The 25,739-nt window shown below is 34.2% G+C and overlaps 1 protein-coding gene across 1 annotated transcript in view; it reads left to right on the plus strand.

Annotated features, from left to right (window-relative positions):
* VPS50 (VPS50 subunit of EARP/GARPII complex) overlaps positions 1-25,739 on the plus strand; it is a 132,828-nt gene that overhangs the window by 33,880 nt on the left and 73,209 nt on the right. Inside the window, exons 10-12 of the mRNA XM_007076702.3 lie at positions 9,796-9,838; positions 11,586-11,684; positions 13,321-13,461. Coding sequence (XP_007076764.1) covers positions 9,796-9,838; positions 11,586-11,684; positions 13,321-13,461 — 283 coding nt within the window. The remainder of the gene's footprint in view (positions 1-9,795; positions 9,839-11,585; positions 11,685-13,320; positions 13,462-25,739) is intronic.

Consider the following 25,739-nt stretch of genomic DNA (forward strand, 5'->3'; position numbering starts at 1 on the left):
TCCCCCATGCTGCGTCATTTTGAAAAAATATAAAGTAAAATCTAATAGCAAAACATAATATTTAAACAAAAGTGTCTTAGGAGCACATGGGTGGCTCAGTCGGTTAAGCGTCTGACTTCAGCTCATGTCATGATCTCATGGTTCCTGGGTTCGAGCCCTGCATCCAGCTCTTTGCTGACAGTTCAGAGTCTGGAACCTGCTTTAGATTCTGTGCCTCCCTCACTCTCTGCCCCTCTCCACCTTGTGCTCTGTCTCTCTGTCTCTCAAAAATAAATAAATGTCAAAAAAAAAATTTAAACAAAAGTGTCTTAAACAAAAGGTGAACTGTTTCTTTCTGCCCTACCCACCATTCTTTTTCCTACTCCCTGGAGTAAACCACTTTCACAGCTTATTAGTTTTTTTTCCCAGTAGATTTCATTGTAATTTAAAATACTGTGTCAAAGTATCTTTTTCATGATTCATCATTGTAGATAGTTGTTGATTCTCTGTTTACTCATATTAAAATTCCAGTAAAATATAAGAATTTGGTATACTTCCTTTTACTCCTCTTCTCCATCTTCCAGGTTTTGTTAGTGAAACAGTTATTTTTATTTCGTCAAATTTGTAAAATTTATATTATTTTTGAAGCTGTAATTAAATCTTCTGTGTTTTCTCGGTACGTTACTTCTAAAAAAATGAACCTAATAGAAATTGTATTTCTTGTATTATGATTATATAAATATTATTATGTGCAGAACTAAGTAGAGTGATTGGGTTTATTTAAAAAGTCATTTTTTGTCTCTATGTGAAAATAAAAATCCATTGGTGGTTTTTTTTATTTGTTGAACATTTTTCACCTTTTTTAGGTCCTACTCAACTGTAATATTTCCTTTTTTACATGTTTTCCTTTGTCTTGTTTTGTTACAGTTTTGTTACAGTTACCTGTTTGAGATTTTTTTGTTTGTTTTGATATGGGATACATGGGCAATACATTTTCGGATTTTGAAGTGATGTTAACTTAGTCCATACCCATGATTGAAAGAAAAGTTATTTTTTTCTTACAAAATGGAACACATTGCTCAGTTGTCCATCGGCCTTCTGTTTGTAGGACAAGGTCAGATGCTGTTCTCATTCTTATAAATAGTGTCTTTTTTCTTTTTTAAGACATTTTAAGGATTTTTCTTTTTATTTGGTGTTCCAAAATTTAGCAGTTGTCTAGAAAAGTCATCTGTGTCGGACTCTTTACTCCTACATGATGAGACAAGAAGGACGTATTATTTAATTCTCATCTGCATAAATTGCTACGTTACTTGTTTTACCAGGAGCTTTTGAAATGTGTTTGTTCTCTCGGAGCTTATAATAACAGGCAGTTAACAGACAGAACTGTGGGATAATATGCCAGTTAAGAACACAGAGTACATAAACAAAAGACCATCAGAAATGTTCATGCTGTGAATGGCTTACTTTCTTATACCCCTGCAAGAATGGAAATATTGACATCTGTAAGAGTGTGAGTAGAAGCTAGGCACTGTCAGCTTTGACAGCATTGACTGTAGAGTAATTCTAAATTAGATTTGTATAAGGTTTTCTTACTAAAGCTTTATTTTTTAGCTTTTAAAAATTGAATCATGATAACGGTGATAGTAATGGTGGTTGTGATAATACTTAAACATTGTTTGGACTTTTGTATGTGTCAAGCACTGTACTAATCATTTCCCATACCTTTTCTTCCTTGGTGTTGACAAAATATTCCACAAAGGTATTATTATTGTCTCTATTTTATAGGTGAGGAAATTGGTGCTTTGTAAAATAAGTGACAGAGCCAGGATTTAAACTTTGGTCTCTTGGAATGCAGAACCTGTTGCTCTTAACCACTACTACATTGGGGCGCCTGAGTGGCTCAGTCGGTTAAGCGGCCGACTTTGGCTCAGGTCATGATCTCACGGTCCGTGAGTTCGAGCCCCGTGTCTGGCTCTGTGCTGACAGCTCAGAGCCTGGAGCCTGTTTCCGATTCTGTGTCTCCCTCTCTCTGACCCTCCCCTGTTCATGCTCTGTCTCTCTCTGTCTCAAAAATAAATAAACGTTAAAAAAAAATTAAAAAAAAATAATTACTACTACATTATACCATCTAGTAGTATGCTGTTATATATAGTGGACGCTCATGGCTAGGAGGATGATTTTTTTTAATCTGCTCCAGTAGCTGAGTTAATTGCATTTTTTTTCCTAAACCTGTTTCTACCGGTTGTATTTGTTATCTGTTATTGTATTTATGTTGCTTAAGTAAATAAACTAAGGAAACAAGTTTTTGAAAGTAAGTTAAATGCATTGGAAAAACAAAACATATTGTTAAAAATATGTTTCCTTTTGAATTTGTTTTGGATGAGACAACTCATAAAAGTTGGGGAATATAAGGTAACTAAATGTGATTTGGCATTTGGATTATTCCGCATTTGTCTTTAAATTCTTGCCTCATTGTAGAGAAATTGAAACTTGAAATTATGGACAATTTATTTGTGATTTGGCTCATGTAAGACTAAGAAGTTAAAACTCTGCTCAAGAGAAAAGATTTTGGCTCTAAATCAGAAGTGGGTAAATGAATTGCAGTTATACAATTTTTGTTAAAACGTTCAACATACATGTAAACATTCATACACACAACATATAAATATTCCCATTTTAACTTTGATTAATTGACCAGCTGAAAGGTCTGGTGAACTTTAGCACAGGGTAGGCAAGCTTTGTCTTTAAGGAGCCAGATAATAGTTTAAGCTTTGTTAGGCAGTAAGGTTTCAGTTTGCAACTGTTCACCTCTGCCCTTGTGGTCTGAAAGTAGCCATAGATGGTATGTAAACAAGTTCATGTGTCTGTTTTCCAGTGAAACTTTATTTAGAAACAGGCTATTGGCTAGATTTGGCTCCTGGGCCTGATCTCTGCTCAAGAATTATAATTCATAAAGTTTAGAGATGTTTTGAATATCTGTAGTATTCTTAGTAGTGGACTCAGATTTCTGAGCAGAGGACAGAGATCTGGATAGATTCAAAGTGATCTTAATTCTTTTACAATCTGTTCATGGTTTGAAGGACCACGTGGACATTTCCTGGTATCTCACCATTGTTGGTTTAGCTTCAAAGTGTTGGAAAGTCAGGTTTTCTCTGAAGTATGTTAATAAACTCTCTGCCAGCTATGAGTAAATTGAAACCACTGGAATAGATCTCTGATCTAAATACCTGAAATATCCAGGGTCCATGGACACATAGTATAAGCTTGGAAGTATAAATTTTACTCAAGCTCATTTTAAAGTTTTAGCACTCTACTGAATCATACACAAAGATGTAGTAATTGGGTAACTGGTATTTAGCATATAATAAAATCTTAAAACTTTAGAGCAGGAAGCAACCCTTTAGATATAGCACACTTTTATATAGGGAACTGATGCCCAGGGATATTAAGAGACTTGACTTAAATCATGGCTCATTAATAACAGACCAGGGAAAGATAATTAAGATGCTAACTACCTCTGTACCATGTTGTCTCTTGTGTGGTCAATCTTGTACACAATTTTGATTTATATGCAGCCTTTCCAGGACTTGTTCTTTGAGTGTATATATTGTAGATCAGCTGTTTAAAAGAACAATGTTAGGTAGTTATTTATGAATATGTTATGTTTAATATCTTCTGTAGTAATGTTAAAAATGCCCCCTCAAATTGTTTGATTTATTCTATTCAGCTTGCAAATAGCCTTTAATAGCTTTTAGCCTTCCATCTTAGAACTGGTAATTTCTTTTACCATAATGTAGCTTTTATTTATCCAAATGTTTATGAATAGATCCTTTTAGCATACTTTCATTAATTGACTGAAATGGCATGGATTCATATTTATAAATGATGGCTAAAGGTCTCCTTGAAGGCTGCACGGTTAATATATACACTCCTTAATCATCTACTTTTTATGTTTGTGTTTTCAATTAATAATAAATTGTTGTCAAAATGCAGTTGTAGATTCTGAAAACATTTTAAAGCCAAAATGTTTGATTTAAAGATATTCTATTTAAAGTCTTATACATACTATTTACATTACCATGTTTACATTAACTCTTAATACATAGGATATGGAGTCATTTTAACCATAAGTAATAGAAACACTAAAAGCATCCAGATTTATGATGATTTCATAAATACTAAAGCCCATTTTTTTCAGTTGAGGAGTTGAAATCATTACTCTCACCTATGAATGAGTTTAGATATATTTCTTTTTCTCCCAAACTCAAAATACTCCCTATAAGAATATGTTTACCAGCTCCAACCTACTTACTATTCCAGGTATTCTTGCCTCTCTGTATCTGTGTCTCTATCTTCAGCCATAGGTGAACTTCTGAGCCCTGTGTGATAGAGGAGTAGAACTGCTTTAGTTCTGCTTATTTCTCTTTTCCTCTTCCTAAGGCACCTGTAGACCCAGACTTTAGTGCAGTTGTTTTTCTTCTAAAACATTTTCCTTTCTCTTTTTCTATCTCTGTAGTTTTATTTATTGAGATAGAAAATAGGGGCTAAAGGAATGTTGGGAAAATTTCACTATGTTTGAATTGCAAATTTGACTCAGCAGTGAGCCAGGCTATGAGTTTAGTTAGTCCTGGAGATTCCTGGAGAATAAGCCACAGTCTTTGCTAAGGGAGACAGTCACAGATATTCCCTTCTATCATTCGGTATGTGGAAACAGAGTGTTATGAAACTGAGGGGAACAGTCAGCAGGGGAAGACTTCCTGGAAAAGATGACATTTGGATGGGCCTGGAAAGACAGATGGACATTTGTGAGTGAGAAGAAGAGAAAGTATGTTCTATTTTTCATGAACGTTACATACAAGTAGAACAGAGGGTGTGAAAGTCTGGGGGTTATTAGGGGAATTGCACGTAGTCCAGGTCCCTGAAATGTAGGCATTAAAAAGTGACGGGGAAGTTAATTTTTCATGTCATTGTTCAGAATCTTACATGCTGTATCAATTTGGGGCTTTATCTTTGGTTTAATGGAGAACCTCCATGGATTAACGTGAATTAAGTTCTACTTTAATTAGGAGCTGCAGATTCAGGTTGGTAACATGAAGCTGCCAGATGTGAGTAAGATAGCAAGAAATGGTCCTGCCCACAGGAGTGGTCAGGCCTTGTCTGAAGCCTTTCATGTATAAGCTATTTGAAAAATTGTGTCTGCCAGATCAAACAGAATACTGCCCAAATCCAATCTGAAATTAAGACCCCTGCTCAAGCTATCCCTGAGAGCTTTTGGGAGGATGTTGTATAATGTTTGGTATGCAGTAGGTTGATGGTGTTTGTCAAATAAATGGATGATGGATTGAAGGGTGGGTGTGGGTATCGTGTGCAGAGATTCGTTGGGAAACTATTAAGGTAATTCAAGCAAAAGGTGATAATTCTTGAGTTTGGGCACATAATTGAGAAAAGAGAAGCATAGAGGGATATGAGAAATACTGAAATGGTAGAATTGGCAGGATTTGATTATCAGTCACATAGGAAGCAAAGGAAGAATTAAAGATGACATGGAGATTTCCAGCTTGGATTGAATGGGTGGTGATGATATAAATCAAAAGATGATATAGATCAAAAGACAGAGAACATAGGAGAAAGAACAACTTGAGGAATATACTCAAGAATGTATGTTTCAAATATGTTCCAAAGTACAACTTGAGAAGATACTGACTTGGCCAAGGGTGGGAGGTGGGGTGGTGTTGCTGAGAAACTTTAATTCTTTCTAAGTGCCAAGGTACTTATAATGACTGTCATTTTTAGTGTGTTTTTTGGGGGCCTTTAAGTCTCATTTTCTTTCATTCATTCATTCATTCATTCATTCATTGTTCTTTGGACAGAGATTGTCCCAGAATCTTTTTCTTTTTTTTTTTAAGGAAAATCTCAGTCTTGCCTACAAATATTCCTTTGGATATGTCTGTGGCTGTGTGTGGGTATTTTTCAGGCATAAATCCTTGTTAAAGACCTTAACAGTCCTACACTGTTGATTGTCAAAGTGTATAGTTTTGCTCATTTGCAGGTTTTACTAAAGTAATCTCCAATTCTTGACTTTAATCAAAAGTGTGCTTATGATAAATAATATTTGTAGGAAATTGTCTAATTTCTCTGTATGTTTAAACATTTATCCCTGAGACCATCAAAAATGGGTACTTGTGTTACAGGTTTTACTATTCTGACAAAGTGCTTTATATCTATGTATCTATATCTGTATCTACATATAAATAATCACGCTGGTGTTATTTTCTCAGCTTGCATTAAAAGGCTTGGTAAGAAGTGAATGCATGGAATCCATGAATCCATTATTATATATTCTATAAGGCTATTGCGAAGAGTGTTGTGCCTTAGGAGATAAAAGGTCATTGTTCCCTTTATAAGGACTCTGGTAAAATTTTCCCTCAGAACTTAAATGCCAACAAAAGTAACTTGTGTTTGGGTTTTTTGGTTTTGTTTTTCCCTTGAGTATTTTTGATATTATGGACACCAAATTGTATACTTGGACTCTCCCTATTTGTTTTGGCTGGTAAGACTTTGAGAGTCAAGTTTATGAAGAGATTAACAATTGTAAAACAATACCTTGTATATGGGCACCTGGGTGGCTCAGTTGGTTAAGTAGTGTCTGACTTCGGCTCAGGTCATGATCTCACGGTTTGTGAGTTTGAGCCCCACCTTTGGGCTCTGTGCTGACAGCTCTGTGCTGACTGGTCGGAGCCTGGAGTCTGCTTCAAATTCTGTCTCCCACTCTCTCTCTGCCCCTCGCCTGCTAATGCTCTCTCTGTGTCTCAAAAATAAATAAACATTAAAAAAAATTCAGAAAAGACACCTTGTATAATTTTTGTGTACTAAATTATACCTTTCACTTGCTCTATTTTATTTTAGTTTGCCTTAATTTTTTTTTGTTAAAATACTTTCTCTATGATTGTATTTATTTTGTTAGATATCACAGATCCTTTTTAATAATGAGATATTATAATTCAAATAATTTCACTTCTGGTTTTTAGTTTTTTTAACTGATTTAGGAGGAATTAAAGGGAAAAATCATATTCAAAATCATATTCAGTCACATAACCTACGTGTATAACTAGATAAATTCTTACAAAGTAAACATAGTTATGTAATTATGTCCCAGGAACTGTTACCCCAGAAACTACCTTCTTGCCTAATCCCAGTCATTATTCTCTCAAGGTAACCACAATTCTAGCTTCTGTCATTAAATTTAGTTTTGCCTGTTTTGAACTTTATATAAATATAAATGGAATCATATAGTGACTTCTATATAGTGGACTTTTGTCTAATACGTCTTTGAGATTCATGTGATAGCATTTTCATTGCTATAGTATTTCATCATATAAAGATATCACACTTTATCCATTTAATTGTTTATGGACAATTGTGTTGCTTTAAGTTTTACTTGTTACAAGTAATGCTGCAAGGGTTATGTATGCATTCCTGTAAGATATGTATCTAGGACTCCCGGAATGTAAGTGTGTGTTGAGTTTTGGTAGATGTTATATTTTTTCAAAGAAGTTGTATCAATTTTCCATTCTTCCAACATTGAACTGAGTGTTCCATTTGTTCTGCATCCTGGCCAACATTTGTTGATGTCGTCTTTTAATATTTTAAAAATATTCTTAGCCATTCTGGTTGTTTATTATGGAGTCTTATTGGAGCTTTAATTTGCATTTCCTGAATGCCTACTTGAAGTGCCTATTATGTGTTTATTGGCCAGTCATCTCCTTTGTCAATGTATCTGTTCAAGCCTTTTGCCCCTTATGTTCTTCTGTTTGTAACACACTCTTACTGCTGTGACTTTATAACCTTTACACATTTTAGTATATGCCTTCCAACATTGTTCTTCAAGATACTCCTTTTTTTTTTTTAATATATGAAATTTATTGTCAAATTAGTTTCCATACAACACCCAGTGCTCATCCCAAAAGATGCTCTTTTCAATGCCTATCACCTACCCTCCCTTCCCTCCCACCCCCCATCAACCCTCAGTTTCTTCTCAGTTTTTTAAGAGTCTCTTATGCTTTGGCTCTCTACCACTCTAACCTCTTTTTTTTTTTTTTTTCTCCTTCCCCTCCCCCATGGGTTTCTGTTAAGTTTCTCAGGATCCACATAAGAGTGAAAACATATGGTATCTGTCTTTTTCTGTATGGCTTATTTCACTTAGCATAACACTCTCCAGTTTCATCCGTGTTGCTACAAAGGGCCATATTTCATTCTTTCTCATTGCCACGTAGTACTCCATTGTGTATATAAGCCACAATTTCTTTATCCATTCATCAGTTGATGGACATTTAAGCTCTTTCCACAATTTAGCTATTGTTGAGAGTGCTGCTATAAACCCTGGGATACACGTGCCCCTGTGCATCAGTACTCCTGTATCCCTCGGGTAAATTCCTAGCAGTGCTATTGCTGGGTGATAGGGTAGGTCTATTTTTAATTTTTTGAGGAACCTCCACACTGTTTTCCAGAGTGGCTGTACCAGTTTGCATTCCCACCAACAGTGCAAGCCGGTTCCCGTGTCTCCACCTCCTCTCCAGCATCCATAGTCTCCTGATTTGTTCATTTTGGCCACTCTGGCGTGAAGTGATATCTGAGTGTGGTTTTAATTTGTATTGCCCTGATGAGGAGCGATGTTGAGCATCTTTTCATGTGGCTGTTGGCCATCCAGATGTCTTCTTTAGAGAAGTGTCTACTCATGTTTTCTGCCCATTTCTTCACTGGATTATTTGTTTTTTGGGTGTGGAGTTTGGTGAGCTCTTTATAGATTTTGGATACTAGCCCTTTGTCCGATAGGTCATTTGCAAATATCTTTTCCCATTCCGTTAGTTGCCTTTTAGTTTTGTTGGTTGTTTCCTTTGCTGTGCAGAAGCTTTTTATCTTCACGAGGTCCCAATAGTTCATTTTTGCTTTTAATTCCCTTGCCTTTGGGGATGTGTCAAGTAAGAAATTGCTGTGGCTGAGGTCAGAGAGGTCTTTTCCTGCTTTCTCCTCTAGTGTTTTGATGGTTTCCTGTCTCACATTCAGGTCCTTTATCCATTTTGAGTTTATTGTTGTGAATGGTGTAAGAAAGTGGTCTAGTTTAATTCTTCTGCATGCTGCTGATTCCTGACTATTTTTAACCATTTGAGTTTCCGCATAAATTTTAGAAGCAGCTTGCCAGTTTCCATATACATACATAAAGAAGAACCTGCTGGAGTTTTGATTAAAATTTCAGGTATTCTAGATCATTTTGGTGAGAACTGATAACTATATCAAAGGTTATAGTTTTTTTTACATGGTATATATCTTCAGGTATTCATGACTTCTTTACTTTAGCACAGTTTTGTATTGGATAGTTTTGTTAGATTTATTCTGAGATATTTGGTTTTTTGAAATGGTATTTTAAAATTTTTCATTATCTAATTCTTTGTTCCTAATATATAGAAATTGATTTTATGTTTGAAATTTTACTTTTTATCGATATTACACTTTTTAATCTTTAAAACTTGCTATCAACTGTGAATTTCTTAAATTCTTAGTTTTATCTACAGATTATTTAGGAATGTCTCCCTATACAATTCTATTACTGCTAGTAATGACTCTTTTATTTATTCTTTTCTAATTATTACCCTTTTATTTTCCTTGCTTTATTGTACTGTCTGTAGAATCAGCATAACTTAGTGCTCTTGCCATTTATTTGTGAATTTATGAATTATTTATTCAGCTAGTATATATTTAGCACTTAGTTTGTCTCTTTTAAAGATAGACAGTAACATCTAACTCTGTTTTATTTAATAGTGAATTGAATTCAAAGCTTCAAGATACTTTAGAACAAATTGAGGTAAGAAGGATTATATCATAAGTTATAATGTTTTTTTTCTTTTCAGAGGTTTTTGAATAGTACATATGTATCTTATGTTTTGACTTTTGTGTTATTACCAGTGTTCTAGATCACAACACTTTGTTTATTGTTTTTTGTTTGGAATATCTGTGCATGGTCAAGTTAATGTTAGTCTTCTTGTAAACTCAATAATGCTTTTGGAGTTTTGGGATCTGAAAATGGTATTTTGTATCTGAAAACACCATATCTGGAAAGATCCCCAAACTGTTAGTTATAGATAGGTTTTCATGTAAATTATAGACAAAATATTTACCATGTATTAATTATTTTTTTGTTATTAACTTTTTTAGTTCAGTGAGCTAAGTTACATAAGAATAATTATTGGCTGATGAATCCTCCTAAATTCCTAAGCCTTCTGATATTTCATACAGTTCATCAAAAATGTAGAAATGGAAAGGAAAATATATGTCATTGTGAGCATGAAGTCTTGCTTTTCTTCCTGCATTTATTCAGAGTTCATCGCTGTCTTTGGCAGTCATTGCAAAGCAGAGTATTTGTTTTAGTAAATGTAATTAGACTTATTTTTTTCTGATATTTTATTTTACTGTTTTCCTGATGAGAGTGCTTATAAAAATTGAGGCTGGACTTTCAAATGACCTTTTTTGAAGGTAGTTTTTTTTTTTATCATAAATCCAATCATTTACTAATTATAAGAATGACAGTTTGATAAACATAAAGGTAATGCTTTTAAGTAAATAATCTCTTGAATATTGAGGACTTTCTTTTGAAAGCTCAGTATTTCTTCACTCACAATATATAATATTATTCTGTACTTATGTAGAGAATCATTATGTTACAATGAAATCATTGAAATAGAAATCCTTAAACAAAGTTCATGCATTTAGATATACCTTAAGATGTGCTTAGAAGGTCAATGTAGTTTTGTTGAGAATTACTTTTTAGTGATTATATAGAAGGACTGTTTTATTATTTTTTAAGTCTTACAAATTCAGTTCATACAATTGTAAGATTTTAGCAATTGCTTGAGGAAACATAAAGTACAAATAAAAATAAGATTCCTTTAGTTACTATTATACTGATTTGGTGTCCCTTGAAACACTAAGCATGGGTTTTTAGATACTCACATATTAGTAACATCTTAGTGGGGGAACCTGGGTGGCTCAGTCAGTTGCGCGTTGGACTTCGGCTCAGATCATGAGCCTGCAATTTGTGAGTTAGAGCTCTGTATTGGGCTCTGTGCTGACAGCTCAGAGTCTGGAGCCTGCTTTGGGTTCTGTGTCTCCCTCTCTGTCCCTCCCCTGCTTGCGCTCTGTCTCTCTCAAAAATAAATAAACATTAAAAAAAATTAAAAAGAACATCTTAGGAGTGTCTGGGTGACTCAGTTGGTTGAGCCTCCGACTTCAGCTCAGGTCATGATCTCATGGTTCGGGAGTTTGAGCCCCGTGTCAGGCTCTATGCTGACAGCTCAGAGCCTGGAGCCTGTTTCAGATTCTGTGTCTCCCTCTCTCTCTGCCCCTCCCCTGCTCGTGCTCTGCCTCTCTCTCTCTCTCTCTCAAAAATAAAAAAACAGTAAAAAAATAACTCAATTTGTTTTTGACTATTAAATCTAGTATGATAGTAGATGTCTTTAGATATTAATTAAAAGTGAGAAATTAAATACTTTCTTCTCATTGCCTTGAAAACATAATTCCTTAACTGCCTCTTGCCTTCTCTTTTAATTCCATAGGAGCAGTTGGATGTAGCTCTTTCCAAAATCTGCAAGAATTTTGACATTAACCATTACACCAAGGTTCAGCAAGCTTATCGACTTCTTGGAAAAACACAGGTTAGTTTTGAAAGAATATTTACTTTTTATTAATTGGGAATCTGTTGATCTTTATGAATGCTGAATATATTTACTAATGTAGAGTGTCCTTAAAAAGTTTCATTTAACAAAGTAAATTTTTATGCCATATTAACATAGGTTCACATAGGCTCAGAGTGTATGGAGTGTAACGTTACAGAGGTTTGTTTTGAACTATGAAGTGTTTGTCAGGTTTAATATTTTCACAATTTTATGTAGGTTTTTTTTTAAAAAAAGTGTATTATAAGATAATTCATTTGGAGAGGATGTGTAGTCTTGTACCTCACCTCTTGGTCCTGATTGAGATTCATGGTTCCTAGATGGGCCAGCATGTTTCCCTCAAAGTGGTATGTAAACTTTTGCGTACTGTGTATGTTTACCTGTAAAATAGGTCCATTTCATTTATTGGATTTTTCTCTTTTTTTAATGCTTATTTATTTATTTTGAGAGAGGGTGTGACAGTATGTGTGGGGGAGGGGCAGAGAGAGAGAGAGGGAGAGAAAGAATCTCAAGCACAGAGCCCGATGCAGGGCTTGATCCCACACACTGTGAGATCATGACCTGAGCCAAAATCAAGAGTCAGAGGTTTAATTGACTGAGCCACCCAGGTGCCCCTCATTTATTAGATTTTTCAAACAATTCTTTTATTCTCCGATTGTTCTCACTTACCCTCATGGTGCATGGCTTTACATACTCTTACTGTTCAAGGGCTTCCTTGAAAAATTTGCAAAGGGTGTCATTGTTTGAAAGTTAATTGTACTATCTCCGTGTATAGGATTATACATTTATCTAAAAAATAGCTAAATATGATAGATGTAAATGTTTTCTTCCCTTAATTGATCTCCTTAGAAGGAGATCTAAGAATTTACCCAACCACTTAAACTCTGTTTACATTTTAAAATCTGGATAAAGAAATTTGGTTGTTTACCGTAGTTAATTAATTTGTGTGTCTTAGGCTACCTAGGAAAAATTACAAGAAGGTAGACGCTTGGTAATTTTGGGAGACATATTTAAAGACCCTTAAGAATATGATTATAACGTCTAATTTCCCCCATTAGGCTAATTCTTTTACTTGTTAAATATTTATTAGTACCTACAGTGTGCATTGCTCCAGGCACCTCTGTATGAGCCCTCATGTGTCTTTTAGTGAGGGAAGCAGGATGTTGGCTGTAACAAGTGCTGTAAAGAAATAGATATCAGCATAAGCCTATAGAGTCATGCAAAGTACTGATTTATACAGGATGATCAAGAAATGGTTCTTTGAGAAGGTGACCATTGAGAAGCATCCTGAACAATATAAGGGAATGATGGCAAAGCGAATCCAAAGGTGTGATTATGCCTGACATGTCTAAGAAAGAGCAGGATGGGTACCAGTCATAAACACAAAGCAACAGAGCAGTGTTCACGATTCATATTTATCTTTAGGAATATGATGTTATGGTTACTTGAAGGGTTATTTGCAAATAATCAACAGTACAATTATAATTTTATGAAAAACAGTGATCTTTGTGCCTAATTTATAATTGGTAAAGATTTTTTTCTTATGTTTTTCACATCCATTGAAATTTATTTATTTTAATAACATGAAATTATGTTATATGTTTTTTTCTTTCCATAGACAGCAATGGATCAACTTCACATGCACTTCACTCAAGCCATTCATAATACTGTGTTTCAAGTTGTTCTTGGTTATGTGGAACTATGTTCAGGAAACACAGATACAAAATTCCAAAAGCTGCAATATAAGGATCTCTGTACAGTATGTAGTAATTTAATAACCGTTCATATGTCTCTCTTTTTTAGTTTTTAAATTCATATTCCATTTTTCATAGCACCTATTATTTGAAGATGCTACTGAAATAAAAACAAATATGTTTGCCAAACGTTTTTTTTTTTTTCCCCATATTATTCTTTTTCTCGTAATGGAAGATTCAGTCACACAAATGGTAAAGGTTGATGAGGTAGTATAGATTTATGGAGTGCAGTTGCTTCTAAATGGACTCTTTACTCTGTCATAGCTTCTTTTACCCTTTTCTCTCAGGCTTTTAATTCTCTTCTGTGATTGCATGTAAGGTCCTTCTAAAGCAATCATCTTTGCTGGTTCCCTGTATACACTTTCGGTCAGTCTTTCCATGTGTATAAATGCTATTTTTGTCAGCATCTGTAACCAATTTCTTTTCATTCTTAAAGAAACAGAGGTCTATAGGTCATATAACCACAGGTGAGAAGTGAACTGAGTTGGGCTCTGTTTTAGAATTGGTCCTGCTGATGGATTGATATAGAGTGTGAGGAAAAGAGAATGATGAACAACTGGGAGAACAATGGTGTCATTTGTGTTTACAAGGAAGACTGATTTGTAGTAGAAAGTCATGAATTCTGTTTGATGCCAATTAACATTCAAGTGGACTTGTTGAGGAGGCAGTTGGATAAAAGAACTTCTGGAGACAAGAGCTGAAGTTAGATTTGGGAGTCATCAGCATCTAACTGTACTTAAGTCCATGGTACTTGATAAGAATATTGGGGAAATGGGTGTAGAGAAATGAACTATGGGGCCCTTGGGCCTTGTGACATTCAGGGATTAGGTAGGGAGGAGAGACCAATAGAAGAGTCTGAGAAAGAGCAGCTAGCTGGGTAGGAGAAAAACTAGGAGATGGTGGGACAGCCTACAGAAGAAGTATTTCAAGAAGAATTGACTGTAAACCTATGTCAGATGCTTCTGAGAGTCTGTATAAGGTGATATTACAGAAATGACCACTTGATTTGACAATATGGAGGTCATTGTTGACCTTGGTCTCTTTATTTCTAGCTCAACAATGTTCTGTGTCTCTCACTGGAGACTTTCTTGAATTATTTCTAATATCTACTCAGAAAATAACAGTTATGGCAAGTAGATATCTATTTTCTACTGTAATTATGTCTAGAAACCAGTGTAAAATTAAGCTAATCTTCATTCTTTACTGAGTTTGTCAAAAGTGCAGGTTTTATGGCCATTGGGAAGTATTCTTACTTAAGAGACAATAAATATTCCAGGAGGATGTGATTATATTGGATAGATTAAGGATTAAGTTAATAATGGCAGTGGATGGTTGTTAATAAAGCTTAAAATTTTTTTTTCAAAAATCATTTCATAAATCACGAGAACTATTTCACAAATTTAATGATTATTAACTTCAAGTGTGATATAGTTGCATAATTACATTTTTAGTTATCCAGTTCTAAGTACAGCCATCATTTGTTATATTTCAGTGATTTTGAAATGTGTTGTTTATCTTCTTATCCATGTGTTTTCTTAGGTTCATAGTATATATTTTTAAATTAAATATCCAAGCAATCAGTTTCATTTTTTTGATTATATTAGTGTTGTCACGAATAGATGTCTCATGGTAAAGCAATTTATTACAAGTTAGTGATTTCTCTGTTACAACAGAAAATAACTTTTAATAATTAAAACAAAAAAATAATTAAAACAAACATTTAAACAAATTAGGCTTTTGTCCTTAAATCTTTACTTTGATTAAATCTGGTGTGTGTTTGTGTGTATGTATAGTGTACTTTGTTACCATTAAACGTTGATTTGTTTTTAAGTCAGAGACATATTTGTGCTCCTACTTCTTGAGAAAGTTCTCTGTGCATTTACAAAATACAAAGATGAAAGTTGTACTTAATTTATAAATGTTTATGAACAAAAATTTGTGCTTAAAGTTTTTACCATAGCATTTTTAAACAATTTCACTGTTTTTTGTAAAGCTGATTTTTGAAGTAGATGTGTATATTTAAATTATCAGATAACAAAGAGCTTATCTTCCTTGATTTTATTTTGAGTAAATCCTTCTTAAAATGACTCCAGGAAACATGTGGTAATTCTTTATAAAATTATTCATCTGTGTATGATTACAGCGAGGTATATACAATTAAATTAAGGAAACAAGTGATTTATTGGTATACTAGAGCTTTGTCATAGAACCACCCTCCCAGCCCCTGTACAGAACAGCTGGCACATACGTTGTTATACATCCAACACAGTTTACACTCCTGGTTTATATTCAGGCTGTGCTAAAACATTCTTTGAAGGAGTTTTGAAGTGGTGAGAGTAATAGCAGATGTTGATGATGGCTTCATGGAGAAATTTCTTTTCTTTCTTTTTTTTTTTTTAAGTTAATTTTATTTATTTATTTTGAGAGAGTGAGAGAGAGAGAGAACACAGGGGAGGGGCGGGCAGAGAGGGAGGAGAGAATCCCAAGCAGGCTCTGCACTGTTAGCACAGAGCCCAACACGGGGCTCCATCTCACAAAGAGTAAGATCATGACCTGAGCCAAAATCAAGAGTTGGACACTTAAGCAACTGGAGCCACCCAGATGCCCCCGGAGGAATTTCTTTGAGAAAAGGATTTAACAGAATTAGGTATGGTGGGCTCTTTATGTTGTAGAGGAGCTGAATAATGAGGTGAAGGATATGATCCATTTTAAGGTGGCCCATTTTGTTTGGCACAATTCTCAACAAAAAATTAACAAAGTTCAGAACTTTACCCCATGCCTCTTAGAAGTATTTAAGCAGTACTGTTACAAGCAGACGGGTGTGGATATCTCTTTGAAACCTAAGCAAGTTTTAATTTGTTTTATAATATTGTATTCTATTTGACATGTTTAAACCAGGGAAGATTAGAAAGAAATTATTTCTCATCAGATTTATTTATTTGTTAGTTTGATGAAAAGATGTGACCTTTTAGAAACTGAATTCTACAGATGAAGGTGATTACTTCAGGAGAGAAAAATGGAAACAACCGTTAGAAATTTAGTAAATAAACTGATGAAAGGAAATTTAAATATGTTTTCCTGGTGGGAACACATATAAAGGATCTGTAATGGCACAGCTCAAGCAAGGGAGATGATTTGTGAAGGAACCTTGTTTTTGAATGTAAGGTTCTTTATTTTTTAATACGTAGCAATTGTGAATCATTTTAGCCCCAATTAAAAGTAACTGATAATACATATTGAGTGGGTCGCCTGGGTGGCTCAGTTGGTTAAGCATCCAACTTCAGCTCAGGTCATGATCTCACGGTTCATGGGTTCGAGCCCCGAATTGGGTTCTGCACTGACAGCTCAGAGCCTGGAACCTGCTTCGGAAACTGTATCTCCCCCTCTCTCTGGCCCTCCCCTGCTTGTATTCTGTCTCTCTCTGTCTCAATAAACAAACAAACAAAATAAAACATTTAAAAAATACTTATTGAGGGAGAGTCTTATGTCAGGTAAGAAAGAAGGAACACAGCCCTCAGGAGATGTGTAAAAGGTGTTGACTGGTAGATTTTAGAAATGAGAAGAAAGAGTTCAGGCATTTGGGCAGTTGGTTTTCTCTGTTTAATAGCAATATTTTGAAGGAAATCCTTAATCCTAGATAGCATTTAAATATAACATTAAAAATGAAATACATGAAATAGTATACTCAGCAGAGTTGAAAGAGGGATGAGAGTTCCTGGAAATAGGGAACAATTATGTTTCATTTAAATGGAAAGAGATTGGAAATAGAACTCTAATCATCTGCTTGCCCTCATTCATAGTATTATTTTAAACCACTCACAGGTATCTGTTTATTACTAGAGGAGCTAGAATGAAATTGTACTATTTTTTTTTTCTTTGATATCCCTTTACAAAGAAATCTGGGGCAAAATTAGTGTTCTGTTTCTGTTTACTCTGATAAACCAAGAACTTCAGAGTTTTTAAGGCCAATAGCATCCTATTCTGTTATGACATTTCTCCAATTCTGTGTCCTGTCAGCCACTGCTCTGAGTTTAAAAGTTTAGTTGGCTTTGAACTTTTTGAAATCATTTTGTAATTGAATGTACTTACTTTTTCTTTCTTTACTAAACAATGTTTTCTGTAAGATTTAATTAGAAGCACAATTTTTCTTTTTATAGTTTATCTTTCTGTCTGGTTTTCCTGTTTTTCTTGAATATATTGGCTTACAGTTTTTATTTAGATCAGTAATTTAGGCTTTAAAAATATGTACATTATTTTGAAGCACAAATACATTGTGGGGTACATTGATGTACCCCTACATGTTTATACCAGTCTGTGGAGAGATTTCTAGACACCAAGTAGATGCTCTTTATTTAGTAACTTTGTAGAGAAACTATTTGTAGGTTATTTGAAAGTTTATGAAGTATGCATCATTTATAAAAATTTATTTACAGCCTTGTTTGGCAGGCTGTTGGATTTCTTTGGGGAGCTTTTTTAAGATGTTAATTAGGATGTTATTGATTAATTTTATGATAATAAAGCTGGCTAAATCTGGCTGAAATTTTTCCAACCATTTTTCAGTTTTTCATTTCCAAATGAACTTAATGAGTTTTGAGTTCTGTTTTTGAAATGAGCTTGGTAATGTAGTAATACTTTGGTGAAAAATGAGTTAGTTTTTTGTTTGTTTGTTTGTTTTTATTTTTTGTTTTTTAGAAAAAAATTTTTGAAATCATTTCAGTATGAGTTTTCTCAGAGTCTGGCCCATTGGAGGTGCTTAATGTTTCTTGAGTAAATTGGATTTCCCTCTTAGTCTCTAATTGGTGTGGTGTTGACACATTTCAAATTTAAGTTAAATGTGACGGAAAGGAAACCAACATTATGTACCTTCTTTGTGCTGTGTACTTTTACAGGTGCCTTGTGTGCATACATCGTAGAGAGACAAACTGAAGGCTAGTGTAATACTCCATTCTTCTAGGCTTTTAAACTTTCATTCTTCTGAGTAGTAGCTCTTGATATTGAATTATAATTCAGTGTCAGTTTTTTGAGAGTTAGTAAATGTCTTTAGTAAGTCCTCTGTTGAAGATACAGTTCATTTTGATGTTCATATAGAAACCTAAAGACAAGTCTTCTTTTTAGTCAAAACATGTTTCTATTCCCAAACTCTCAGGGCATTTTCTGTTATGAAGAATATATTTTCTCTCATCAAATGGTGTGAGAGTATATGGACTGTCTTTACAATGAATGATAAGTCGCTAGGAAGTTCAGAGCTAAATTCAATGTTCATGTATAGTAATAATCATGTTTTTGTTCTCTGTAGAATTAACTGCCTCTTTATCCTTTTGCTGTTTTCTGACTTAAACTAGTCTAGTATTTATGTTCTTATATCACTTACAATCTTTATAGATTTAGACAGAATGTAGATTATATAAATAGTTGCTCAAATTAAGCAATCATTAATTAACATGTTTACTCTTAAAAGTATACATATTTGAAATTATACAAGTAAAACATTAGTTGTAAGAAAATATAGATAAGCAAAAAGGAGAAAATTAATATTTATGCATGCAAAGCTGGTTCTTTTAATGTGTATGTAAGCAAATAGCTTTTAAAAGTGGGATTATGCTGTATACACAGTTTTGTAACATTTTTCCCACTTTCTATATTATAAATAATTTTCCATTTCAGTAAATATGCTACCCACATAACTTTTAATAGCTTGACAGTGTTTCAGTGTAAGATCCTGTGGATTAATTAACCAGCTTCCTATTCTTAGGTATTTATGTTATTTCTAGCTTTTGTCATTATGAACAACATTATAGTAAATAGACTTAAAGCTAAGTCTTTGCCTACATCTTTAATTATTTAGGATAAGTGTTGAGAAATGAAATTGTATTGTGAAAGGCTTTTGGTTCATTTTTCCAAAATTGCCCTCTAGAAAGTGTGTTTCAGTTTTCACTCCTCATCAGCAATGTCTGCTCTTATCCCTCTCCTTGTACACATGAATGCTGATTATTTTGTATTTAATAGCTTAATTGTCAGATACCAGAAGGTAGCATATCAAAATAATTTATGTTGTTTACCATTCAGGCATATTTAGGATGTGAAGGAAATTCAACTGGGGCACTTAATTGATTATTGGGGTTAATTTGGTTGATTTGGTTAGATAGGTGAACAGATATTTTCTGTCTTACTGGAAGCTACAAATTTGAACATTTGGTCAAAGAGAGAAGCCTTTTTAGTTAGAAGAGCAATATTATGTATTTACTTGAGTTGCTGTCTCAGGTCAGTTGTAGAATACTCCAAAGAATTCAGCTGTTGGATTTATTATCACATATTTGTACCATCACCACTCATATATTTTTTATATATGAATATATATTGATTTTTATATATTTAAGGTAAAATAAAAACTAGGTTTTGGTAATTTTTAAAGTTCAAAACTTAATAATCAAAAGATAGGTAAGGAAAAATTTTCTCTGCCATTTATTCTCTGGATTGTCAAGAACCGTGAAGTGTCTGAAATTTTATCCTACTTGCAAACTGACACGCTAGCCTGTGACCCTTTCTTTCATGGATGCTGGAATAGGACATAAAATTCCATTATCTTGGTACTCTGACTTGCTAAGTTAAAAACCAGTTTCCTTGTCATTGCTCAGCTTTTGTTAATCAAGTAATCAGTTTAGCTCAACAAGGATAGATAAGGCTTTACAGAATTTATAACCTAGTAAGATCACATTAATTATGATCAGAGGTAGGATAAGAAAAGTTGAAACAACATAAAGTGTCATTGGGGTCAACGTAGTTCTTTAAGGTTCTAAGGAAAGCAAAACCGTATCTTATTGTTAAGAGAAAGCTGCAGCTTTTGAGCTGGGTCTTGGATTCCAACAGGCACAATGTATGTGGCTGTGTCTGGGGTGGGAGCTGGGGGGTTGGGGTAGTGAGCAGTGTTAGGTTGTCTGACTTGCTTTAACTGGATTTTTAGTATGAATATTTGGTTGTTTTCAGTATTCTTGGGGACTAATGAGTGCCAATGGAGTACATACTTTGGGTTGTAGTTATCTGGGCATCCAGCCTTGCCTCTTTGGAAATGGAGGGGTTTTCTGGTCACTTGAAACTGGCTCAGGTGTGGCAAGGCCCCTGGGCTGCCCACATCTAAGAACCAGTCAGTGTAAGGTAGTCTGCTGGGTGATGTGTGTGTGTGTGTGTGTGTGTGTGTGTTGTGGTGGAGGATGGGAATAAATGTTGAAAAACCAACCTATTTTTAAAGCCTGGCACACACTGTCAGCAGAAACAAAAAATAATTTCCTGGTAGAAAGTCATTCTTGAGACCTGTCAAGAAACCTTATTTTTAATTTGATAGTGTTTTTACATTTAAATACTGCCCCTTTTTTTGTGGTAATCTCACAGCATTTTATCACTTGTAACTTTGAAAGATAAATTATGTCTTCTGATTATACCTGCTTTGTTTGAGTATTAAACTGTCTATTTGATTAAGGCCATTTAATAGCAATTTGAATTTAAAGGAGACCTTTCTGTTTCACAATTTAGAAGGTGCGAAGTTCTTAGTTCCGAGTTAGCATCATTTATATCATACTTATTGCATATGACTTCATAGATATATACAATTTTAGCATTAATGATAAAATGCCTAGGAGATGAGAGTGCCTGTTTTTTCACCATGATACATTTGTGTTTTTAAATCATGAATGAATCCAGTTTGACACAAGAGAAGTTTTGCTACAGCATATGTATATTGTTGTCTTTGGACAGTCATAGTGTTTAAAGCTTCAGAATAACCTAGTAGAGAGAATTTAGATTATTTGCTTTATCCCTTAAGGTGTTTAGATAAATGAAGTGATATTTATAACATCATGACTGAGTAAGTCACAAAGTTGGGCCCTAAGCCCAAACGTGTGGCTATCCAGTCTGCTATACTGTGCACATTTCTGGCTTCCAGTGGCTAAAAAGTATTGAAGATATTCATATTTTCTACAGTGTGGCCCTCACAGAAGTAATTCAAGGTTGGAAAGATCTTGTAATTGTTTGGCCCAGACACTTCCTTAGGTCTGGAGTTTAGCCTCCCCAGAGATGTTTTTAGCTCCAGGGCCAAGTGCTGTTTGAATCTGCAACATCTTTCCTGAAGCCTCCCCAACAGGCAGTGGTCCTCCCGGACAGGTAGTGGTCCTCCCGGACAGGCAGTGGTCCTCCCGGACAGGCAGTGGTCCTCCCTACCAGCTTCTGGTGATGCAGCTCACAGCACTAGCGGTATTCATCTGAAGATACTGCTAACTCTTTGTGGGTTTTTTTTTTTTAATCTATCAGTGTGTGTTTGAAGTTGGGGGTGGAGGGTGGCAGCGACTGGGAGTTGGGGAGCCCTGTGAGGATGCCAAGACATCTGTTCCCTTTATGTTTGTCATGATGTGATCAGAGTGCTAAATCAAAGTGAAACAACAACAAAAAATACCTTAAGATATTCCCTAAGAATTTTTATTTTGACGTTTTAATAGAAAAATTATCTTTCTGAAATTTTTGTAAGTATTTGGTAGTAGAGATTTCTGAGGAATATAAAAGTAAATTAATAAGAGAAAACTAAATTCTGCAGCATCTTTTTTTTCATATTTACCACTTTGCACTTAAGCAACTTTTAAAAGATGACTTTTTTTCATTGCATGCTTCAGATTTGGAAAGGCTGCTTATGTTCATTTCACGTTCTTTGAAAATGTCCTCTAGAGTCTCACTTACTGCTGATAGTCTGGGTTGGAATGTTGCTGTTTTAATAAGCTAATTTCATAATTTTTATTTTGACCGGGTATGTTTGTTGGTTGAGATGGTTAAATAGCAGAAATGGAAGGTGCAAAGTGTTAGCTGACAGTGAGGAAGAAAGGGATATGATATCTGTGGATTTTTTTAAAGTGTTCTTCAAGATTTGATTAGGAAGCCTATTTGGGGGATGCCTGGGTGGCTCAGTTGGTTAAGTGTCCCACTCAGCTCCTACTCCGCTCAGATCAGTTGGTTAAGCGTCCTACTCCACTCTTATCATGATCTCATGGTTCATGAGTTTGAGCCTCGCATGGGGCTCTGTGCCGATAATGTGGAGCCTGCTTGGGATTCTCCCTCTCCCTCTCTCTCTCTGCTCCTCCCCTTCACATGCACGCACATTCTCTCTCAAAAATAAAAATAGATACACATTTAAAAAAAAAGCCTATTTTGATGTTTGAATAGTGAAGCATAATGGTAATACTGTGTTGAAATTTTTACATTGTAATATCCAGATTTGTGAATATTCTCCAAATCCTGCTCCCTCTGTTACCTTTTATAACCTTCAGAGTTACTAGAGATCTATGTTATCTGTATAGAGGTTATGGATTTAAAATTTTTTAGATTACTTAAAATATTCTTTCTCGTCTGTATGTTTTTGAGAGATATTTCTAAAATACCGTACTTTTTTTTCTTTTCCCTTCACCTCACAACCTTTGCTGAATAAATTGACACTACTAGCTTTCAAAGAATGGCAATGGAAAATAGCTCTTGAACACAGAGTAATATTTGATAATTAAATTTCTATTTCCCATATATTCTTAATTTTTAAAAGAATTTAAAGACATGTTATTTCAGTTCTTTGGGATGTCTTGCTGTGAATATTATCTAAATTGATCAAGATTTCATTGCTATGATTGATACGTGATACAAACATAGAACTGGAATTACAATATGGTGCTCCTCTGCCTTGGTATTCCTGGTTTTTTTCTAAATGAATCCTCCTCCCTTAATTGGGATTTCAACTGAGATGAAGTATTAAGCATTTAGTAATTGGTGAGTGGATTAAACTAGTGATGAGGTAGTTAGATCCAGGAATCTCTAACACTATTTTGTGAAAGGTGAAACTTAAATCCAGAGTGGTGTTTTGTGGAAGGGTATGTGACTGATAAGTTGTAGAACTGGTGCTGGCTGGACCCAGGACTTCCAGTTCCTTCTCTAAGCCTGTTTCTAATATGCCTTGCTGGTGTGAAAAAGAATAGATGTCTGAGTGGAGGTTTCATGGGCTGTTAATTCAGAAACCCAGATTCTCTTCTTGGCCTGCCTTTTAGTTTTTGATTACTTACTCAATTATTTGCTTATTTGTTGGTTTCTTTGAATTTCTTTTGTTATAGTTATTCTCTATTTGAAATTTAGAGGAGATTTTTTTAAAGTAATGAGAGAATACTAGTTGTGAATGATTTTAGTAATAAGGTGTTAAAAGCATGAGAGAACCATTTGTTGCTATGAGAGTTGACACCACTTAGTTACATGGTATAGTGGAAAGTGGTTTTTGGAGTCCAGTTTTAAAATGAAATGACTCTTTTAATTTATTGCCAACATGGTCTTCAAGTGCAGAAATTAACCATCTGGGCTTAAATGTATTGAAAACAGTATTTTTTTTATCTAGCCCACCTTGCCCTTTTTTCTTAAACTGTTTGTGTATGTATTTAGTACAATGAATCTCTGCATTTGTTTCTATTTTAAATTAAAAATTTAGGCAAGAGTCATCTTGTTATCTTGTGCTCAGTACATCATAGTCTTATGTTTGTACGTATGAACATTTTTGAAGATGATAAAATATGGATTCTTTTGGGAGACTTTTGGGCATGTGCAGTGGTTTAGCTGGATTTATGAATTATTTACACTTGGGTCAGTTTGGTGAGAAAAAGCTTGCTATAACTTCAATAATTTCAACTTTTTTGGGAAAAAATACGAATACATCTCTGTGTATCTTGTCCAAACACATTAAATTTCAGCAAATCGTCAAGACGAAATGTAGTAAAGAACCTACTTTTCCTAGAAAAAATAGGCAAATAACGTAGCTAGACAGTGGCTGGGTGGAAAATAGAAGGTAGTAGTAGTTCTAAGGTTCAATTTTCTGGTTTGTTAAACTGTGACAAGTATAATAAAAATTAATTGGTGGGCTATAACACAATTATTTGTATAGCCATAATTTTTCTTTGGGAAGAAATAAGAATTGTCTTCCTTTTATTTACCCCAAAGAATGTTGGTATATAATTAGATTAAATTTATTTGCATAATATAAATATAAATTTATGTAAAGTTGAGTTTATGAAAGTGAAAAAAATTGACTTGTAGAAGAGTACCTTTATTTAGGTGAATGAGGAGTTGCAGCCCAGAACTTTTTTTGTGATTTTTTTTTTCTTTGCCCTCTGCTTTTGACTTTTTCTTGACCATGTGCATCAGTATCAAGTTTTTATTAAATGTGTGTGCTATAAGAGATTTGTTATGATGGGATAAAAATAAACCAAAGGGAAAAACAATCAAGACTGGTTCATTGTCAAGTGTGAATTATAAAAGTAAACATGAAATATATACATAAAAAATTACTCCAAATTATGGCATAAATATGCAATAATATTTTATATTAATCTCTGTAAGCCATGTGTAAATGTGGATGGTCATTCTAATTCTTCTATGAATAGGTTACTTATAGCCTATGTGGTATATTTAGAAAAGTGTCACTTCCTCCTACGTTTCTTCCATTTCATTCCCAGCCCCACCTTGTAAAGGTAACTAACTTCAGTGTTTTTAAAAATATATTTTATATATATAAAAAACTTGTATATAATTAAAAAAATTTCCCTTTCTCATATATGTATGTCATGAAGGGGAAATTAAAAAAAAAATTAATTCCTGTATAGTTAACATACAGTGTTGGATTAGTTTCAGGTGTACAACAGAGTAATTCAACAATTCAGCACATTACTCAGTGCTCATAAAATCTTGATGTACTCTCAATCCCCATTACCTGTTTCACACATCTTCTCACCTACCTCCCCTCTTACAGGGAGCTAGAGAATATGATGCTAAGTGAAATAAGTCAGTCAGAGAAAAAATTTATGTGGAATTTAAGAAACAAAACAAATGAACAAAGGATAAAAAACAGACAAACCAAATAACAGACTCTTAACTATAGCAAACAAACAGGTGGTTACCAGGAAAAATTTTTTTTAATTAAAATTTAAATATGTGTTGTCAACTTATCATTTTCATAGTTTATACACACATAGTGCTTCTTTGTGTGTATAAACACTAGTTTATTCAACCAGTCTCCTATTTGGGCATTTAGATGGATTCCAATATTTTGTGATTACAAATAATCCTTCACAATAAATAATCTTGTGCATAAGTATTTTCACATTGTTTGAGGATAAATTCAGGATAAATTCCTAGAAGCGGGATTGCTGGGTCAAAGGGAACATGCACATGTAGTTTTGTTAAACAATGCCAAATTCTCCTCCATAGGGTTATATCATTTTTC

Source organism: Panthera tigris, chromosome A2, assembly GCF_018350195.1.
Source record: "Panthera tigris isolate Pti1 chromosome A2, P.tigris_Pti1_mat1.1, whole genome shotgun sequence".
NCBI classification, from domain to species: domain Eukaryota; kingdom Metazoa; phylum Chordata; class Mammalia; order Carnivora; family Felidae; genus Panthera; species Panthera tigris.